This window comes from Netta rufina (genome assembly GCF_964035555.1).
Source record: "Netta rufina genome assembly, chromosome: 4".
Lineage (NCBI taxonomy): Eukaryota > Metazoa > Chordata > Aves > Anseriformes > Anatidae > Netta > Netta rufina.
Window position 1 is genome coordinate 57,963,458 of NC_140127.1, and position 22,026 is coordinate 57,985,483.

Genomic DNA, 22,026 nt, shown 5'->3' on the forward strand with positions numbered 1-22,026 from the left:
AAAATTGGCAAGTCGACCCCAACACCAGCCTCACGCACTGAGCTCATCACTTCAGGCAGAGCCCAAACTCCAGATGGCTCCTCGAAGCCAGGCACGCAGTGAAAGCGGTATGAGTGGCAAAGGGATGATGGTCGGAGCAGATACACGGCCACACGGAGGTTAGCCCATGTCAGGCCCCTCAGAAATTATTTAATCAGCCTGGAACACTACTCGGAAATGTGTTACCACTCAGCTGCACGGCACAGAAAGAAGGCATTCATTTGGAAAAAGGATAAACCAAAGTCCTACTTGATCAAGTTGCCTCCTTTGTCAAAACAAGATTTAATATTTTTTCAGGATTTGTTATAAAATGGTTTCATATGGCATTCTGCTTTGTACTAAGGCAGGCTGCCAGACTGTAGCACCTGTACTTAATCACAATGCATTTTTTCAATCTCGCAAAAAAAATTCAACAGGACTGTTAATATGTTACAAATCCTTCTTGAAAATACTTGCTTTCAAAAGCAAAAGATAGAAACAACTTGTTAGAAGCAAGATGAACACATTAATAAAAAAAAAAAAAAATCAACTTCCTACCCTAATAATAAAAAAATCAAACACAATAATGTTCCTGAGTCTCTCTCACACATTTTTGACATCCCCCAATCATGTTCTTTGAGGCAACAAATTCAGTCACCATGAATCGTCTACCCACCCTCTCCCAGGCTCTACAAAGACAAATTGCTGGCAGTGAGAGAGCCAAAATGGGATTTGAAGCACGCCTAGTTGAGAACAAACAGAAAAAGTACAACTATAGGAAAAAGACAGCATTTAAGATGTTATAGTAACAAAATACTGGGGATGATAGGTGACAGAGGCCGCTAACATGCTAACAAATGAACCATTTATGTTTTGGGGGATTTTTATGTGTTGCACGGGACACATTTATGCAGGTAAAAAAATAGAGTTCATGCTGAACTGAACTCTGCAACTACACACACACCTAAGTATCATGAAAAGTTATTTGGAAAGCAAACAAATGAACAAAAACAGAGTTGAAGCCATTTCTGTTGTATTTGCCATGTGCCGTGAGCACACCAATGAGGATGCCAGGATCTTTTTAGCACTTGCCATTCCAGGGCACAGCTACCTCGGCTGGATTAGCTCTGAACAGATCACATACAATTATATCAAAACTAAGAAGAAACTCTCAAACGCATCAACCCACTAAAGCGAAAAGTCACTGGGCTCCAAACAGAATTAAACACAGATTTCAAGATCCAATAGATCCAACCCTATCTTTGTGGCCAGCTGGCTGTTAAAGCAGACAACCCCCTGACAGAAAGCACAGTAGGTGTAGGTCTGTGCTTCCATCCCTAATACAGGTGTTGAAATTATTCAAGTAGAACTATGAAGTTCTTGAGACCCTGATGACAGGGTCTGCACGGCTGGGTTTAACAAAGCCCCTCCTTCTTTAAGGGTGGCCAGTGGATCGATTGCAGCTTATTGTAGAAGTTTTAATGCATTGACACAGCAACACACGAATGAATGCAGCTGCCATCGTTTATATGATGAAGGCCTCACGCCAAGTGACTCATGAGAAGCTACACTAGAAAGCAAGTGAGGGAGGAAGGTGGGGAAGGAGCTGGAATGACACAAGGTCCCACCATTCCCGTGGAACACAGCAGGGGGGATTCGTAGAGGCAGAAATCGGCAATTTCCCAGTGGACAAACCACCCAATGGAACAGAAATATTTTAGTTAAAAGGAGAGAAAACGTAAGGTTTTAATGAACATAGATGAGAGGGCACTATGACAGCAAACACAATTAAAAGATGGAGAATGATAAGCAAAGAACTTCTAAATTCAAGGGAAGATTCACAGGCAGCACCCTTATACGGATCCAAATCATGCATCACCTTCAGATCCTGCAAATCATTAAGAGCACATCTCATTTCCATTCAATATACCTACAAGCAGCTTAAAAAACAAATTAACATTTCTTCCTCCTTGTAGCACAGCAGTAGAAAGAGCAGAGAGATGGCAGACAACCTCCAAAGCCACAGTTCACCTCACTTTCATCACTGACTCATTTCTCCTAAATTATGCAGCAAAAGTTGCACCTTCTGAGAAGAACTGCAAACTAATTAAGGATCTGGAAAAACAACAGAAGTGAGACTAAAATACAAAGGCAATAGTGAACGGAGAAGAATACAGCAAATTTTTAACCATCCTTTTCCACATAGAACAAGAGATGCTGAAGCTGAAAGACATCAAACTCAGAACACCATCGCCTCTGTTTCAGAGTGTGAAGGCAGCTCACGATTTTTCTTCTACACAGAAGCAAGGCTTCAACCGATTTTATCATAATTAATATTAAAACCAAAAATATTTTACAGTAAATAATGTGTACCTTCTCAAGCTTCTGGCCTCATGCTAAGCACGCACTACTGGATAGCAGAAAGAAATATTCTTTACCGGCACACTAATTGAGCATATAAAGGTTTTTTGGTTTGTCTTTTAACCTTCCTCAGAAAGGCACACCACCAATCTAAACAGGGCACTGTGAGAGGTACACTACCCATCCCAGCTTGGTGATCCTACCTGTCCCAGGCCTGTAACTTTGAAATGCCGTATTCCAGATAAACCTCCACGTGAATCCTTGCCTCTAGCCAAATAATTTCATGGTATTCTCTTTTTAAACCTCGAACCTGGATTTTAACAAGATGTACTACTGACACTACCTACATAGCTAATCGCCAAGGTTCAGATGAACACATTTTTAAATCTGTACTTATTAATCTAAAACGAGCACCATCCCACACCATTTCTTCCAATTATGCCAATGTTGAAGTTTAGCAAGCTATTGTCCTCTTCACCAAAACCTCAGAAGAGATCTAATTTCTTGTCTTCCAGAAAAGTCAGTTTATCATTCCAGCACTGAACTGCAAGGGTTTTAAAATAATTTTGAAAGGTAATCTGCCCATACTGCCCCTATTTCAAACAGACCGGATTTCTGCCCATTTTGTGCCTTAAAGAATTGCATTTACCTGCGCAGATGTTTCAGAAAAGCATCCATAATGTTTCTTTATAGTCAAAAGGATCTACTTATGTTCTCAAATCCATTTTTCTTGTTCTCTCCTCATCTTAACAATCACGTATGGCCCCTTTGCAGTCTAGCAATTTAACTAGTAGTTTTTCTACTAGTCTAATACAAAACCAGTGGTAGTACAACAGAAAGTTTCTGCCATTCCAAGTTCCCTCACTGTTGTGCCCACTTCCCTTCTAAGTCTCAGAAGCTTTGTTAAACCATCATGTGCTTGGAAGCTAAAGGAAAATGTATTTTCTAGTTATTCCTTGTAACCCTTCTAGAGTATCTTCTCAAAACAAAAACCAAACCAGCTTGCTGCATTTCCACACATTAACAAATAAGTATCGGGCAGTCTGCAAGTAAGAAAAGGATGAAAACAGATCAGGTGAACACTAGATGCAATAATAAAGCTGCTGAAGTTAAACAAACACAGTTCATTTTTTTCTTATTTAATAAATAATATCAAAAAGTGAACCTTTTTTGTTACATTATTGGAAAAAAAAAAAACAGTTTCTTATCTAACTCCAGCAATTGTACAAGCCATAATGAAACAGATTTAGTTTGGAAAACCAGCTTTTTGGGTGCACATTCCATATCCCGTGTAAGTGGAGTCCAGCGTGCATGGCCTCACAACTAGTGATGACTTTTCCACTCCTGGGCTTGGTCTTCTTTTGTGTTGTTCTGGTTCCACAGATGACCTCACTGTTCATGCGCAAAGAAAACAACCAACCAAAAAAAAAAACCAACATCCGAAACAAACATATTCCTTGGTTAACATTGAAAAGAGCCCACAAAAACGTGGCAAGGTTCAACACCTGATCAAGTCATAACTACTTTTATGATATATCATCGTACAGATGTTATGTTTGTCACATCAACAGTAACATGGCATTTTATCTTTAGCCTTGTAGAAAAAAAATGAAGCCTGATATTATATGCACATATACACACACACAGTACACTTGACAAAAAAACACTTTTATGTGGTTTACATTTCACTTTTATTTAATCCTCAAAACTGCCCATATTGCAGGGTTTTTCTTGATGAAATATGGAACTGAGCAATTAATTCTACAAAATTATGGTATAAACTTGCTCATTTTCCTACCTTATTGCTAAGAAACTTTACAGGTGCACAGTTTGTAAAAATAACCCTTTTAAGACTGAATGTATACACATGCTACAGGATTTTTAAAAAAAGACATTAGCATAGCACCTCTGTATGGGGCAAATGCAGTGTTGAACACAGACAGAATGCTTACAAGGTCAGAACTGTTCGTTTATCTTACAGCTTCTAAGGGGAAGAAATTGTTCAGTCCTAAAAGGGTTAAGTAGAAACCCTAAGATACTTCTTTTCTAACAAAGCTGCCACTCAATCCCACAGTACAGTGCTTGAAAACAAAGTCAAAAGTCTGGCACAGGAAAGTATACACATTTGTTCAGTACTCATAAACACAGCTGCTTTTGAAAGAAAGTAAATAATATGGTTAATAATTGAAGAGCATCTAGTTTCAAGATGGACACCTCTATGGAGACTTTTAATCTACAAGTGGGTAGCTTACTTTCAATAGACTTTTGTTTCACTTGGCATTAATATTTTGTCTATGGGGAATTCACAGATTTATGCCAGGAGTTCATGTCTTTTCAGGTAACCATTCTGATCTTACAAGTCTGTGCAATGAAAAGAAGTACAGAATATCATTATTAACACAGTTGTGGGATGCCCTCAGGGCACATAATTAGGGAAAAACATCAGCAGCAGGTTATTAAAGACTATGCTAGTGTTGAATTCTGAAATGCAGTTCCAAACAAAAGAAAACAAGAAAAGGCAGAGCTAAATTTGAGCACTTAATTTGCTTTTGCATCCTACGGTTGGAACTATAACAACGTTCTGAACACAGACTCAATTTCTATGTATACAGAATTAACAGCAGACTTAACAGCTAGACTTGAACAGTTATAACTGTTTCATATCGAAACACTCTAAAAGTAGATTTATCAAAATGCTGAGATATTGTTAATATCATGAAAATTGGTTAACAGCTCACAAGGCCAATAAATGTAACAATAACACCCCACAGGAAAAGGTTCAGGAAGATAACATATCTGAACAACTGGACATCTGAACAACAGTAAGGACTTGGAAGACCATTTCTGTACTACAAAATAACTACTGGCAACAACGGAGCCACAAGCCCGAGGGAAAAATGGGGTATAAAATAGTCTTGTAAGCACAACTCAATAATCTGTTTTTCACCCACGAGGCTGTAGTGTGTAGAACAGCAGAAATTAGGCTAAGACATCAGGTTCTTTACAAGTCAAGGAGTATTATAATATATCTATTGGGCGAAATTATTGCAAATAAAGAAACTGAATATAAAAAAGTATTGCATTTATATGTAAAAATTTTTAAATAATGAGTATAAAAGCAGGTGTCAAGTTCTGAAAAGCTATCTAAAATATTCTCTGAAGGTTAAAAGGCTTGTTATGGTTTGCCTACTGTGTGTATATCATGGTTTGTTCTTGAATAGCCTCCTAAATCCGATACATGTATCATGTATTTTCATTCTGATTAATGATGAAAATCTGTGGCTCTTGATTTAAGCAGTACTGTAAGATACTTATGTGCTTTGAACAAAAATGCTGAAATGATTCCTGTCACAAAACGATTAACATGAAGTTTTATAGCACATACACAAGTAAACAGATTTGCAAGTAAATGCCAGTAAACAGTTTAAAACAGAGATAAGGCCACAATGAATTCTGCCCTTGGTCACTGAACAGAGATGAGGTGAGGCAGTATTCACTAGTGCTAAGAACCAGCATTGTGACTATGTCATGGGAATAAGTTTCGTAACACAGAAGAGCAAATATGAAGGCCTGTGGTAGAATACAAGCACGTTTTAAAAGGACAGTGGCACTGATTTAAACTATTTAGCTAAATACGTTTTACAACAGATTTCTTCCTTTAACCACATCATTTTCACATGTACAACAGAGCACTGAAGCAAACGAGTAGAATGGAGCGTCGGAGTACACACACATGGTGCAGACAATGCTTTAAAATGGTGTGGGTGTTGGAACTGGAGTAAGTGGTCAGACATAAAAACTCTGTGAAAATGGTCAACAGGTAAGCTTGAAAGCAATGCACTGTAGGAAGCCACAGGTTCACATTTACACAGTAGTTGTGGCTCATGCTTCAGGGTACAGAAAAGGCTGAACACACCATAACAGTTGTATTTTGGCTTTAAAGAGGAAGATCACACTATCAAAACTTGCCCTATGAGTCTATGCCTAGTTCTGTGACTACAAATGAACTACTGGAATATATTTTCAAATACAAATGAAACAGGCAGGTCTACAAGGAGGGATAAAACATGGCAAAGTCAAAATGAAAAACAAACACAACAACCAACAAAGTCAAAGTGCAAATGAGCCTTAGATTTATGATGGAGAGAAGACTTGAACGTTGCACAAGCTGTTGGCAGGGAAAGAGAAACCCACAGGAAACAAAGATGGGAGGAGTTGACATCTTCATAGTGCTTTTGCGATTTTCTATTTGCCCATTTCCAAGTAATAAAATTTACTTCTAGTTATTATGGGATGATCACTTCACAATGAAAGCACGTTCTTGATACAAGTGGTACACTGAAGTCTGGCCTAATTTACGGAACAGTATGATGAAAAACATGCTTTTTGCGATTCTCAGCGATGAAGGGCATCACCTACCAATCCCATTTGCAGTACACACTTCTCATGATATTTTAGTTACATGCCAACAAGACAGAAGACATGCTGCCAAATGAAGTTATCGGGAACATTCCACTTTTGAAATAAAACATTTAACTTACACTTAATACAAATTATGTACAAGATTAGAAAAACCTGAACAGATCCTGAAACATTTTCGGATGCAATGACTGTGAAAGGAGAGGGGGAGTAACCCAGTAACAACCCTTCAAAAACACCAACGTATGCCTGTGACACGAACAATCATTAACATGACTGCTTCAGATGCCACTAAAAAAACTCACGTAATGTTAGAACCTCAAGAATTATCACTATAAATACATATTTTAAAAAAGGAAAACAGAAATAACTATTAACAATGACTGAAAACAGAGCACTAAAGTTAACATACATTGCATGTATTGCAGGCAAGGCAGAGGCATTTTTTAAAGCTTTTGCACAGACTTCATATAATCTTAAAAAAAATATGCTGGCCTTTACAAGGTTCTACTTGCTGAAATAAAAACAATTTCAGTTCATAAAAAGTCACAAGACTTCAGTTTAAAAAAAGGAACAGTTCCAGCCACAGACCAAAAATATATATTTTTTTTTAAAACTGGAAGAGTATGGTAATTAGATTATACAAGCATGGTCAGGCTTGGAACCTGAATATACTTCAGAGCAAAAGCTCAGAGGAAAAAAAATATAAACTATTTGGTAACAAAAGTGTACTATATGTTGTGATACAAAAAAGGTATGGTGAAAATGTACCTTTTATACTAAAGCTTATACAAGTTCCTTGGTCCATAAAAACTATGTTGTGTTCATGTTTTCTAGTTTGCTCAACATGTATCCCAGCCACATTTTTATTTCTTGCCCATTAAAAAAAAACAGCTGAAAAATAGATTTTCAATAAAGTTCTTATGTTTCGGATCTATTTTTTTTTATTGTGGCTTCTATATTAAGATCAGCACTTGCAGGTAACAAGGTTCAAAATAATATCACCTAAAATGGAAAGGTGTTTTCCCATGAAACCACAAAAATTGTTCAGTTCTCTTGAATGTAGCACTTAAAAGTCAGTTAAAGTCCAAACAAACAACGGTAGTTAGGAAACTACAGTTGCCGTAGATGATGTGACGTTGGTTGGATTTGTGCTGACATTCGTGTAACTTCCCTCGCTGTTTGCAGTTGTTTCACTGGAAGCCATGAGGCTAGAGTTGGCTCTGAGGATTGCTCCAGCAGCACTGCAGTGCGGTCGTGGCCCTGGTTCCGGTGTGTATGTGAAGGTAAGGCTGGTGGAGTAAATTATGCCATCGTTACGGACCAAAGTTACTGGAACTTGGACTGGTTGACGGACCCACCTCCATCCCTCTCGAAATGCAGAAATATCTGGAACAACGCATAGCATGCTCTCTGCACATCTGAAAAACAGGAGAGTCATTAGGGTATAACAACACCTAATGAGTATACACGATGGAAAGCATCCAGTAAAATGTAGCCACTACAAAAGCAGCAGGAAATACAGTACCTGTACATGGTTTCAGCTTCCACATCCCCAAACCAGACACGTAAATTTGGAGTGAAGTTCTGTCCTGTAAGTTCCAACATTGCTACATCCCCGCCACCGTTCAACTGGATTGGGGGTGAGCAGAAAAGAAAAAGCCCACAAAAAACATTAACAAAGACAAGAAGACCCTAAAAAAAAAATTCACAGTATATGCAAGAACTATAAACAATCTTGTTTCTATTAGCTGGATGAAGCTGAAATAAACAGACCTATGCAACTGAATTGTAAAGTAAACTCATCTAAAGAGATACTGCCAAATAATTTGATATCCTGAAGGGATAATGACCATTTAAAATAAAAAAGTGATAAAGGCTTTGAAAACAAAGAAAAAAGAATCTTTCTGAGAACATGCTAGGAAACCACGTTTTTCAACAGTGGGTGGCTCATTTCTTAATAAGGTTTCAGTCTGCCTCTATTTGATGCATAAATAATGGTGTTAAGAGTCAAAATCAATTTCTAAATAAACAAAAGACCTAAGGATATCACCATCATAGGATTTTAAAAACTAAAATCCTTAATGTACAGAAGAGTATTAATATTATTCCTGTGATGGATATGCTCACGTATTCTGAAATGTAACTGAGAAAAATTATTGCAACATAAAGCAGTTTTACCACTTATAAAGCTAGCATGAATGTTTTCCTACAGTAGCCTCCAAAGGTGCTATGAAGGTGAAATCAGTATGACAGAAATAATCTCACATGAAAGACCTTATAAAAATAAGTAAATACATAAATCACTTACTTGAAGACTTTCTACAACAGGCACAGGTGTCACTGGAGCATGGACCGGTCCCATCCCCTCATAAAATGTGTACTCTGCTTTATCTGTGCTAATGATTGTCCAAGAAGCTCCGTCATTAATCATTTCTTTATTTGGTTCTTTTGGGCATGGAGTGGCCTTAGAAAGAAAGTTTGAAAACTGATCTGTAAAATTGTTTGACAATCATAGAGCTAAAAAGTATCTCAGTCGGTAACACTGGCTATCAGTTCAATAACACGTTTTCCTGTTTTTCCTCTAACAAAACGCACTAGGGAAATCGTCACATACAGTTCAACAAACCTAGCAGAAAAGCAAACTTCTGAGAACATTTTAATTCTCACCTATAATATAGCCACATCTCCAACCTTCTTGAGTTGGATTTATTTAATAGGTTTCATTTTAGTTCAGCTTCTCAAGTTTTAACATTATTCAATAGCCATTAACAAAACCTACAACAAATGAAGTGTGTATTTTAGTAGGACCTTGTGTTAATGACAAAATGACCAAAACAGCCAGACTGACGTGGAATACTTTTCATTTCATGAATGTTACCTGGCCAATTGCCAAGACTTTTTTTTTATTTTTATTTTTTATTTTAAGTTGTTCACCCACAAAATGAAGGAAAAAATAAGCTTGTATTTCAGTGTTTGTGCAGAGACGTGGGAGAAGCTGCAATGACAACCTTGCAAATGGTTATGTCATGCTACTTTGTTATGGCAGCAGCAGCCTCTCCAAACAATGCCATTATCTAGCAACCAATAGTGCATAGGTTTAACATGGAAAAAAAAGATGGACTGAGAAATTTTAAGTTTAATACCTAAATTCTGTTCGCTTCCATAAAGCTTTAAGTGCATCTAGGTATATAACCATCAACTTTACTCTTCAGAACATAGATAAGCGCCACAGATTAGATAAACTAGCACAAATTGCCCAGTTCAGATGAACGGAAGTCGAGATCAAAGCTGAGTTTGGGTGGACTCTTCATTCTGATACGATCAGGTTAAAAAACACTGAAAATAGCTTTCAAGAAAAGCCTGCAGCGAGGGTAGAAATACAGATCTTTCCCAGCTCAAGACTCAAATGATTTTTTTTATCAGAAATATATGATGTTTCTAAATTACTAGCCCAACTTCGAAAGAGAAACTATTATACTGTTTTGACAAGACATTTTCCATGCAGGTAGACTACAACTCCCATAGGCAAGAATGGACTAACATGCTTCAACCCATAACAAATAAAACAAGGATATCAAAAATGAATGAGCCTGTACAGCATCCTTGACTTGTCCCTTCAGACCTGACTCAAAAAACGGGAGAAAAATGCCACGGAATTTGTTGTGAGAACCTTGCTATGTTGAAGAATCATTTCAGGAACATGTTACTCCTCCTGTCACAGAAATCCTCAGAAGACTACTCTACAAGAGAAACATTTGTCTTTGTCATTTTCAAGTATGGCAATTTGAACCCTCAGGCTCTTTTTGTGTGTGTTTTCCCCTAAACTTTCGTTTCCTAAACTTTCATCTCCTAAACTTTCCTAACTTTTTCAACAGGTGGCACCAGAAGGTTTAAATGCTTCAAAGCTATGCTTAGTATCTCACGAATTGTCTGGGTTCACATGGAGACAGGATGGGAAACAAAGAACTGTGCAACATTAATAAAGGAGAGAATTCTCCAAGGACTGGTAAACACAAGTCAAAAGGAATCAAAGAGATGGACTAAACATCCACAAAATGATTTTGAAAGGCAGAGTCAGGGATGTAGCCCTTAATCCTTTTTTTTTGTAGGTTCATGCTGAACTGCTAGCTTTCTATAGCCCTTCTGCTTTAAGCCTTTAGTTTCTCTATACTGATGACAGCTGTCACCCTAAAGCGTGTTTGTTTTTTTCCCCACAGTGACCACAGACTGGCTAGACTCTTGCTATAGGAACTGTATTCAGCAGTCAATACTCAGCAGGTGAAAGATGCCACACATGCCTTTTTCACTGATCTTGGTCTTCTGGTCCAAAGGAAGAAAGAGGTAAAACAGGATAAAGTAGTCTCTCCTGCCACTGGCAGAAAGAGTTTATCTTCTGTCTTGATTTCAGTTACCAAAGAGTGGTAACAGCCTGATGTGCAAGTTAACAGATGTTATTAAACAAATAAAAAAAGCAGGTACCTACTCCTCTAAAAAAATCGCAAGAGTGGGTTGTCCTTTTACCTCAGCTCTACTCTCATGGAAAATTTAGAACTCTTATCAGACTGGGCTCTGCAAGTGTTGCATAAACTGTAGAGTGTTAGGATGTCCCCGCAGTCCCCTGGGCATTTCCAGGATATTGAAGTGAGGCAGCTGTCACAGAAGCTGTTGTTGCTTCTTCATTCAGCCCTTCCCTCAGGGTAGTTTGAGAAAGATCAAACAGCAAGGCTGATTCCAAGTCACTGCAATTCCTGTTTCGTTGCTTTCTCTTCTTCCTGACAAAGACCCACTCTGCTTTATGAGAAAGTACTTTAATAGATATATTATCTCTGCTATCCACTGGGGGAAGAACCAACATATGTGGCCACTTGTGAATGTTTCCTGAAAATATGAACAAAGCACCTCATATTCTTTCCACTGGTCACATAGGATAGAATTCAATTGAGCCTTTACCAGTCTTTCTGGTCCCTTCCCTTAAATTAAGGGAAATCTTTAAAAAGTTCACTTTCCACTTTCCTGCTTCTACCTTTCTTACTCTGGATGCCAGAGCTCTTCTCCTAAGAAATTCCTGAGTCTTGTGGCGATCTTCCTGAGGCACAACATTATCTCTTTACTCCCCCCTTTGCTATTTGAGCTGCCCTGGATTTTTAAAGAGAGTATGTTGCAATACTCAGATGGACTTAAACTTGATGGCATGATGGCAGTCTTGTTATTCTAATGGGAATTGCCACGCTGAAAGTCTGCTAAAAGCATGCTAACATACATGAGACTAAACCCAGTTTGTTAGCATATTATGCGAGCTGTCAGAACAATTGCACACTTTTTTTTTTTTTTTTCTTTTTACAGCTATTCCTTGGGGTTTGTTCCTGTTAAAGTAGCTCATTAGGTATATATTTTTTCCACCTGCTGGAGAAACATTATTGAAGACAGAGATGGCTACATTCCTTAGGGACAAATCAAATTTCTATGGCTTTACAAATTACCACGATCAACTGCCTTAACTGTCTATGTGTTTATGCTCTTAGCCAAGAGCAAGACAGTGCAACACTGCTAAGTATATCATGAGATATGACTGTGATGAACTCTATTATGTCCTATTTGCTGTAAGCTAGAAGCGGGCAGACAAATAAATGGTGCAACTCCACTAGCACGTCAACTTGTTAAGTCACAGTATTCTAACTATGTTTCCATTTCTTCCACTGAAGAAAAACAGAAATTCATTGTCTAGACAGGCATGGAAGAGGTTATAGGGAAAGAAAAAAAACATTTTGGAAAGAGAAAGATAAAATGTGGTGCTTTCCATCCTCTGTCTTTTCAAAACAAAATACTAGATTCATTCAAAACCAACTGCGAAACTGGCATTCATACATATTTGGGGAATATTTGGGAAAAGTCTGCAACCATGCTTCTCATCTATTCAAACAGGTTTAAAAAACTCACTTGAAACTGGATTATTCTCTCCTGGGAAAGGCACAAATACATTCTCTCAGTGTCTTTAAGGTAAAACGCACACTTATGGAGCTGCGATACTGGATCATCTGCATCCAATAACGCTGTTTGTTTATCTACTTTTCGAATTATCTGTGAATGAAATTGTACATATATGTTTAGGACAATCTCTGTACTTCATTACTTTGACAATTACATATGTACTATTAGTAAAAGAAGTGAAAGGTTGTATTTTTCAAGTTTCCATGCTGCCTGTTTTAATACCAACATCAGATTCATAATTCCTAATGCTTTTGCAGGATACAGTATTGAAGTGACACTCAGTACTACTGCTTCAATGTGTTGCATGCATAAATATTTTACATTTTTCCCCACTCTTACAGCAAAAAACAAGTGCAGGCTTGAGCAAAATCTACTTTTGTTCCATTTCTTGATACAAAAGAACAATAGGTCAGGTATTAACAGTCTGCAGAAGCACATGCTTCCACCATCAATAGCATCAAGAACATTATGGAAGACTGGCTAATGAACCAAAACAGCTCAAAATAAGGATTTACTTTAAAAGTATTGAGATGTCCTTAAGTACAGTTTTGGAAACACAACTATCATAGTATATCTTAACAGCTGGTCATTAAATATCACTGAAAGGAAACTGCAAAAAACAATCATTCCTTACAAGCTGGCAGGTCTGTGCAAAAATACATGCTAATTTAATTGAGATCTGTTATATTTATAAAAATTAAGTTATTCCCTTACAGACAGTGAAAACGTATAGCTCAGAATTTTAACTCAACTTCTAGAAAAAAAGTCTAATACTTCATGTCATGCAACATCAGCAGAAGCAGCAGCCATAGTGCTTGGAAATTTCTAAACCAACAATTAGAAAGCCAGCCATGTCCTCTGGGATTTCTAATGGTAATAAATGGCATTATTAGCAACATAATTTTCAAGGTTAACTTGTTTCTTCAAGGTTCCTCACATCCACTTACGCAATGTCTGCAAGTTACCTTGAAATTGCATCACCTTCAAATGACTCTGGTAAGACAACATTTGTAATGCTTTCAATAGCAAACATAACAGAAACCTTCAGCCTGATTTGTTTTAATCTGCAAATCTATTTCTACCTACAAATAAGGTTTTTGGATTCATAAATGATGGCATCTATTTTAGGCAGGAAGAAAACATTAACAGGATGCCCACAAATAAAATGAGATCCCTCTTACTGACTTTCACGTGCTGAACCAGACCAGTAGTAAACAAGTCTGGATTTTTGTGTCAAATAACATGACGTGGTTTTTTTGTTTGTTTTTTTGTTTGTTTGTTGTTTGTTTTGTTTTGTTTTGTTTTTGAGATATATTTATATTATAATTTTATAGCACTTAATACAAGCAGTCTTATTTTTTAGCTGAGTTTGACTATAATGAGAAATTTTGTCCTAATATTGTCTAAGTGGTAAGATACCACTTGTATTGGTATTGTTTGTCTAAGTGGTAAGATACCACTGGGAAGGGGGGTAAAAAAAACACCTGCAGAGAAGGTTGGTTTTATATTGGAATATTTAAAAAAAAAACATTTCTAATTAAAAGTGGAATTAGCAAAATCTTGTACGAAATTCATAACTCTCTGACAAACCACAACTTCACAGAAGATCTCATAGGAAGCATGGTTAGTATTAGTCAAAAATTCCACTTGGGATGGCGTTAGGTGCAGGAAATAGGAGAAAAAAATGCAATTCTATTTAAATTTATTTATAAACAACATTACTTTTATTTATTATTTATATATTTTTAACATATATATATATATATTATTTTTATATTATATAATATATATATATTATTTTATTTATATATTATTTATATATTTTTTATTTATAAATTTATTTATAAACAACGTATCCATCAATAAAAGATTTCTTGGTTCTCAAATCTTAAGTTCTTAGAACTAATTTTCTATCTGTGACAAATGGTTGAAAGTTTCTCATTTCTTTTAATCATTCTAGTTGTAGTTCCAATGTTACATATTTAATACAGCATTAGTAAATGACCAAAATGTTTTTGCAAGATGCTGGTATAATGATGTAGCCTTAGAAGTACATACTTGGTTTTGGTTTGCTTTTAGTTTCTAATCAGTAGAATATTTTAAAATCTGTGCTGAACTCAACAAATGCATCATCCTACAGGTTATAAAGTTTTTACTCATCTATTCGATATTGAAAGTATTTTCCTAGACTGTGACCTACATTACTGTTTTTAAAATAGACTTGTATTTTCTTAAGGACAGCTTGCAGATTAACCTACTTCGGTAGGTTTGAATTTTGAATTCAAATTCCCTGCGCTTAATTTACAAGCTGTTCTTTACTTATAGAATTAATACACAGATATAAAGATAAAATATGCTTTTATTAAAATGAATGCCATTTTCCATATAAAGCACATATTACTAAAAGGAAAGATATAAAGCCAGAATTGTAAACAATGCAAAACCAACTATGCAATTACACTAACTAACCATCTACAAATTAATTATAGCACTGGAGAAATTAAACTGTACCAGTCTTGGGAGTGCCATGCCAGTAACTGAGCATACAAGTTTGACAGTCTGCCCATAATGAATGTAGCCGTCTCTCACTGTGAATTCTTCTCCTTCTGATTCATCATCATCCACTGCACGAAACAGGAAGTTCCACATTATTTGTTTTAATAAATGTTTTTCTTGATAAGAGGAAAATTTAATATCACACTATTACATCAAATACACACTCAGTAACAAAACAAATCTGAGCTTGGGCAATTAATAAGGAAGAAAAATGCAGGACTTTTTTTGTGGGGATGGAGGGAGGGAAGTTAAAAATATATATTCCTTTATTTTTACTTACAGAGGTGAATGTAAAATGCTCCCCACTGTTGTGAACTGGCATGGAAATTACCGCCTTCTACGTGCAAATATCGGGTGCTAACTGTTTGGGATCGAAGTCTATTAAATAGTGCCACTTTTGTCCCTGATGCAATACATACTGCAAGGAATACATACAGACTTCAGATTATAAAATTACTTTGCTAGTACAAAGAAAAGTAAGAAAAAGTCACAAATACAATAAATAACTAATAAATAGTGGAAATCAAGAAATAACTCTCACGTAGTAGTTAGATTACAAAATATTTGTGACAGACCAAAACTAGTCACAAAATTACAAGTGGGAAACACACAGGGGCTGTTCTCCAAAGGCATGCTAGATCACAGAATTATGCCACTTGGCCAAATTGGCCAGTGCTTGCCAGATGATTTTTTTTTATTCTGTTCACAGCTTTCAAACAATTGATTATTTGAGCAGAAGCTCTAGCTTACCCTTGAGAAGTACTTAAATTACTTTCAGTGATCATCACATTTGAAGTATAAAAAAATCTATTCTTACAAATGACAATCAATTCAAAGGAAGACAGATACAAGTATGTAAAATTGTAACCATGCAACCTGAAATTCTCAGATCTGAACTTACTTATCACTCAATAGGGAGAAAGGCAAAGTCTGCTCCCCTAAAAAAATTCAGCAACTATCATTTTGTCGTGAAAACAGGCACATTTCTTTTACTTGGTTCATATTTACTACTGAAGGATGCTTGGTTCGTATTCACTGTCCATCAACACTATCTGTCTGAATACAAAGTCAACAGTGCATACTCTGAGCCCACGGGCGTGAACTGCACAGCACCAGACCGCCTTTAGTCATGTGGCAAGCTAGCGCCCCGAGATCCACATTCCATAGGTGAATGGGTTCCAGCCCAACACAGATGGAAGAGCCTTTTAAAGCACTAGTGAAGAGAGAGAGAAAAACAAACAAAAAAAACCAACACGGCATCTCTTGAGGTGCTCCAGTGGAATGCAGCCAAAAAACTTTGGAGAAAAAGTAAAAATGCTCCCAATTGTACATTAGCACCAGAGATATCTTTAGTTAAAAATCATGGTAAGCAAGTAAATCTGGGTGAAATATCACCATACAGATTTCTTAACCAATTACTTAAAAGTGATCATGCAAAATATATTAGAAGTAAAAACAATATGAAATGGCATGAGACAGGAAGAAGGTGGCTGTGACATGAAGAGGCGCAGTGTGGGTAATGTGTGTCACTCTACCATGATATGAAAGTTACCTCTTTGCTACTGGTCAAAATATCCTAAGCACCAGATCAAGGCAGCTTAAGGGATTCAACAGCTTAGGAAGCTGAGATAGAGCATTCTTTATGCATTTGCTTACAAGGATTTCCTCCTCAGAATAAAGTTTTTGGGTGGACCTTTAATATTTACTAAGCAATTGTGACTGCATAAAACCCAACACTATAATCTATATTGGAACACTTCAAAATATATTCATGTACAGTTCTAAAGTAAATTAGAAAAAACATTCAAATTTTTGTTGTATTTTATGTTGTAGTCAAAATCTCAGAACACACAAAAAATGAGTAGGAGGCAAAATGAATTGCTACATAAAGAAAAGAACTGTGGAATACTTACAGTCTGCATTTTTCAGTGACTGTTTCTTTTTAGAAGGCTTGGAGATGACTTTGATTCGTTTACTGAGGAACACACCGATGTCATCGCTATTGCCATAGAACATTTTTACGGATAACATGAAGTGCTTTCTCTTGTCTGAATCTGATATGTATAACGTTTTGGCAGTGCAATAATTCTGTAGGTAAAAACATACTGTTGTTTCTTTTTTCAGATTAGCCCAGTTCAAGAAGCTATATACATCATTGTGAACAAAACTGGAAACCGACATATTATTTTCTAAAGCAGATCAGAAATTGCTTTCTCCATCTCTTCCCCCTACTGACAACGCTTGATTTTTTTTCCTAATTCATATGGAACACTTCCATATGGACATTTTTTAAGAACTACTGTTTAGCTTTGTGAAGCTTAGCACCTGACTTCAGTACTTTAATTTCTTTCTAAATACCTTTACTAAGGCTAGAAAGCAGATGATTAGAGCCTATCACTGTATCAAAGCCACATCTGAGTGGGTGACAGCACTACTAAAAATTACATTCAGGTAGAGCTATAAAGGCAGTACAGCAGACATGCACAAGAAGCTGCTTGGGCAAATAAATGCATTGAAACAAGCTCTTCTTGAAAAGATCAGAGAGGATTGGGTTTTGAAGCAAATGGAAAGTTACTAATAGCTACACGCCTGAACTAGGTGACAGCAGGAGCTGAAAAATCTCAAGAAGAACTTTTGTTATCCTTCATTTTAAGAACTGAGTACTCAGAAACCACACAAAACAGTGTCTATCTTGGCATAACAAACACATTTCTGAGAAATTATACTACAAACTTTAAAGCTGCAACATCTTCAGTGGAATTCTGTGAAATCATGTCTTTAAGCTACAAGGTACACATGGTATGTATTTTGCAAAACCTCCTTGAGTTAGTAACTGCTCGTGGAAGCAACCAGCCAGATTTCAGACCAGTTTAAAGAATCTGTTCAGACCCAAATCATCCATCTAATTGTGGTCACCTATTCACTGGCTTCCATGGCAGCAAAATAAAGAGTAGCAGTTCCCTCATCCTGAATCAACAACCTAAAAATGTAAAGTTAGTACCTTGCTATGATCCCATGAACCAAGTCCACTGACTGAGCTGTCCTATATTTTTGAGGTGTTTTTTAAACCACTTATGCAATATCTGCTGCAGTGTAATGAGAGTTACAATAAACCACTGCATTCCTTGAAAGATGCACCATGGAGTTAACATCCTTTGTGGTAATCTGAATGTTTTATGACACTTCTACCTTTCCTTCCAAGTTCAGCTGCTGCATTTCTTGGTCGCTGTTTCCTATCCCAATGAAGGCGCAGGGTTGTGACTCTTGCTCAGTACAACCATCCCGTTCCATTTGCTCTTTTTTTTTCTTCCATCCACTGCCCATAAGATACACGCATGGAGGGGGACAAAAGAACCTGAAAATGAAAAATGAATTATAACATTACACCCACTTTTTAAGAAAAAAACAAACAACAAACATTGAGACACAAACTGACATAGGCCCAAAGCTTTCTCAATCAATTTACACTTTGCATTACAGTTTATACACACATGTCCTTCATTTGCATTGAAGATTTCCTAGAATGCAAATCAAAAAAAAGAGAAAAAGCAAGGAAAATTAGCATTAGATGTACTGTCACCAAGCATATTTTCAGTTCAATGACAGCTAATAGTATCTCTATAAAATGAAAACACTTTTAACCTTTACAAAGGGGAAATACTCTTAAAGAAAGAGGAAAGGCCTTAAAAGTGATGACAGTGTTTTGCTTTTGTAGATGATTAACATGATTAAGACACACAGGACTGTTCCAGAAATTAATTTAATGAACAATTGGTGATTACAATTCCTAAACATCTTGGGTTTCATCATTAGCAAAGGAGGGAGTTTATTTTATCCAAGCATAAATCTCTTTTAGGTGATTTTACATCTTCATCAGTAATCATAAAAAACAAGATTTACTCTTTAGCAGCACTGACTAAATGCTATGTCAGTTTAAATGCTATTTAAAGCATTAAGTTGAAAAATAATTGCACTGTTACAATATCATGTATTAGTCTTGAAGTTTCTGCAAAATTTTAAAAGGCAAATCCTATTTGCTTTTGGGTTGAATTTAGCCAACAGCTGCAGTGTTTTTATCATCACTTAGTTAAGATCAAAGTTGAAAAAGCAGCAGAACTACTAGTATATGCTAGCTATGGAGGAGGCTAAAGAGGCATGAAGGGAAGGGATGACTGAGAAAGTTTCTAATTATTCTAATTCAAATTGGAATATAGTACTTAATTTGGCACTTTTGAAATCCAAAGAGGACTCCTACTTTATTCCTGTAGGTAGGTGCAATTTTTTGAAAATGTGGCCTGGAACAACCAAGTTCATGGACAATTTTTCTTAACTACTATGCTAACCTTAATTAGTGCAAGTCAGCTTTAGTATGAAATCAAGCTTAATATACTTCATCACTTCAACTATTCAGCACTATTAACGGCAATAAAATTATTTTAAGTAATAGACTTCTAAATAGAAGAAACCAAAATCCTTCATTACTAATAATATAATAAAAATGTAAATAGTAAGAACCCATACAACTAAACGTAAAGATTTGTAACTATTTCAGTTAAGGCATACAATTAACTTACATTTCTTATTAGAGAAACAAACAACAACAACAAAAAAATACACATAAAAAGCCAGCTTTTAAAAGCTTATCTTGCCAAATAAATTCATAGTCACAAATTTTCACTTAAACGTCTCGCTCTTTTGCAAACACATCAAAACTGGTGATATACCAATACACCATACAGCTCAAATATCTAGGAAAATCTTTCAAAGCACAACACACACTCTGCTTTAAAAAAAAGGACTGCCTACAAAAGGCAATTTGTAAAAGGTAGATTCATATAGGAGGCCAAAATATTTGCATGTTTGAAACACCCATGAAACTTATTTGTGGACCTGCTCATACAGTTTGCTTTTTTGATTCAAAACCAACAGAACTAAATGATCTATTCCCTCCATTATGATAATCCACTTCAGCAGCGACATAGCATAACGTTTTTTTGCTCCTTTTATTGCCTTCACTGTTTTGAAGGACAGAAATCTTGATGAATATGGAATTGGGAGCTAATGGAAAGCCACTCGTAGAAGTGAAGTGTTCAAAGTTAACAATGACCATTTTTCCTTATGCTTATTGCATCAGTATTAACTATGCACATTTCATTTTGGAGGGTAATTATGGGTCAGATGAAGACAAGGATTTTTTTTTCTTCCAGTCAAACATTCAGAACATTAACACAACAGGTAGAAACTTGCCAATTTGCAAAGCAGATGTTTCCTGATGAATCGTCAACTTGAAAAACTATGCAATAAACTGCCTCAAAACTATTTAACAGCTTCATAATAGTGACACAAGAGAATACTTCCACTAGCCCAGCCTTCAATGAAAAAGCTGAAATTTATAGTTATCCGACATTAGAATGCATTAGTCAAACTTTACTGCTCTAAGCAGAGAAGTTCTGAATTTTGAAGAATTTGATTTCAAATAGAAAGAGCAAGCAGTAATAAATAACTCTTCTGTGACAGCACACACCATATATACCACCTTTTGGCTTATTATATGCCTTTTGCTTACTATCTTTTGCTACCTGACATCTGTTCCAGCTTTCTTTGTGAAGATGCTGAATGATGCAGCAGGGAGTATTTAAGATCACCATGAGTATCTCAGACACTAATCCCCTTCCCTTCCTACTGCAAAGTTTTCTCCTCAAAACCAGTAATACATTTCCTACTTTTCAATTGCATTTATTTCAAAAATCAGATCAGCGCAGATTACGTGACCTCATTTCCCTCAATTGCTTCTCTACCTTAAAGGAGAGATGACCTTAAAATACCTTATGTTTGTAATGACAAATATGTCAGTATGTCATTACCTCAACCATGTTCAATGATAATGGTTAAAGTCACAGAAAAGTATTGAAGTGCAAGGCGTTTGCTTTCTGCAGAACAACCTAATTTATACTCCTTATATTCCCAGCTCTAGATGCAAATACAATAGCTGTTGTTAAAAATCTATTCTGAGGATCACCCAAAAAATAAAGCAAGATATAACACCTTTAACATTACACCGAGAAAATTCTGTCTGCAGACATTTAGGATTATATTTAAAGAAATGTATCCATACACACAGACATGTATGTGGGTGGGAAGGAAAGGAGAAGGAGAAGTCCCAAGCTCTGTATTACAAACAGGTATAACACCATCAAGAAAGCATCACACATTTGCTTTTCTTCCTCGTGTAGTCTTTTTGTTTGTATTACTGGTCAAAACACCTGAAAAAAATCCCAAACTTTTTTCCTATCTATTCACATTTCAGCTTTATTCTAACCCAAGTCCTTTACATGACTACGGCCGCTAGGTGGCAATAAAGACCTGTAAGAAAGAAGCTTTAACCCACTGATGAAGAGAAAACAAGCCACAACAATTACAGCTCTTTCTGAATTGAAACTGAGAAGAACACTGGAAAACTTTGGATTACTGAACAAAGAAATAAACCTTTAACTTAGACCATTTTAAGTTAGGTTAAACCTACAAAACGAGAGGAAAGAGTGGGTGACCATGATTTCAGTGGGGTTTCTTATGTGTCAGCCATCAGATACAGACAAGGACAGCACGGGGGCTTTTCACTTCTGCTTTAAAACCCCAGGAACCCACATATAGAAAAGGTTAACTACCAATTTTCTATGCAGA

The 22,026-nt window shown here is 36.3% G+C and overlaps 1 protein-coding gene across 2 annotated transcripts in view; it reads right to left on the reverse strand.

The window, feature by feature from the left end:
* Positions 1 to 3,557: 3,557 nt before the first annotated feature.
* Positions 3,558 to 22,026, reverse strand: part of RBPJ (recombination signal binding protein for immunoglobulin kappa J region) — a 58,097-nt gene continuing 39,628 nt past the window's right edge. For both annotated transcript variants that reach the window (XM_084285496.1, XM_084285495.1), the window contains exons 4-11: positions 18,535 to 18,700; positions 17,259 to 17,433; positions 15,626 to 15,763; positions 15,301 to 15,413; positions 12,739 to 12,879; positions 9,110 to 9,265; positions 8,327 to 8,430; positions 3,558 to 8,219 (exon numbers count right to left, since the gene is read on the reverse strand). In XM_084285496.1, coding sequence (XP_084141622.1) covers positions 7,904 to 8,219; positions 8,327 to 8,430; positions 9,110 to 9,265; positions 12,739 to 12,879; positions 15,301 to 15,413; positions 15,626 to 15,763; positions 17,259 to 17,433; positions 18,535 to 18,700 — 1,309 coding nt within the window. In that variant the 3' untranslated portion in view covers positions 3,558 to 7,903. The remainder of the gene's footprint in view (positions 8,220 to 8,326; positions 8,431 to 9,109; positions 9,266 to 12,738; positions 12,880 to 15,300; positions 15,414 to 15,625; positions 15,764 to 17,258; positions 17,434 to 18,534; positions 18,701 to 22,026) is intronic.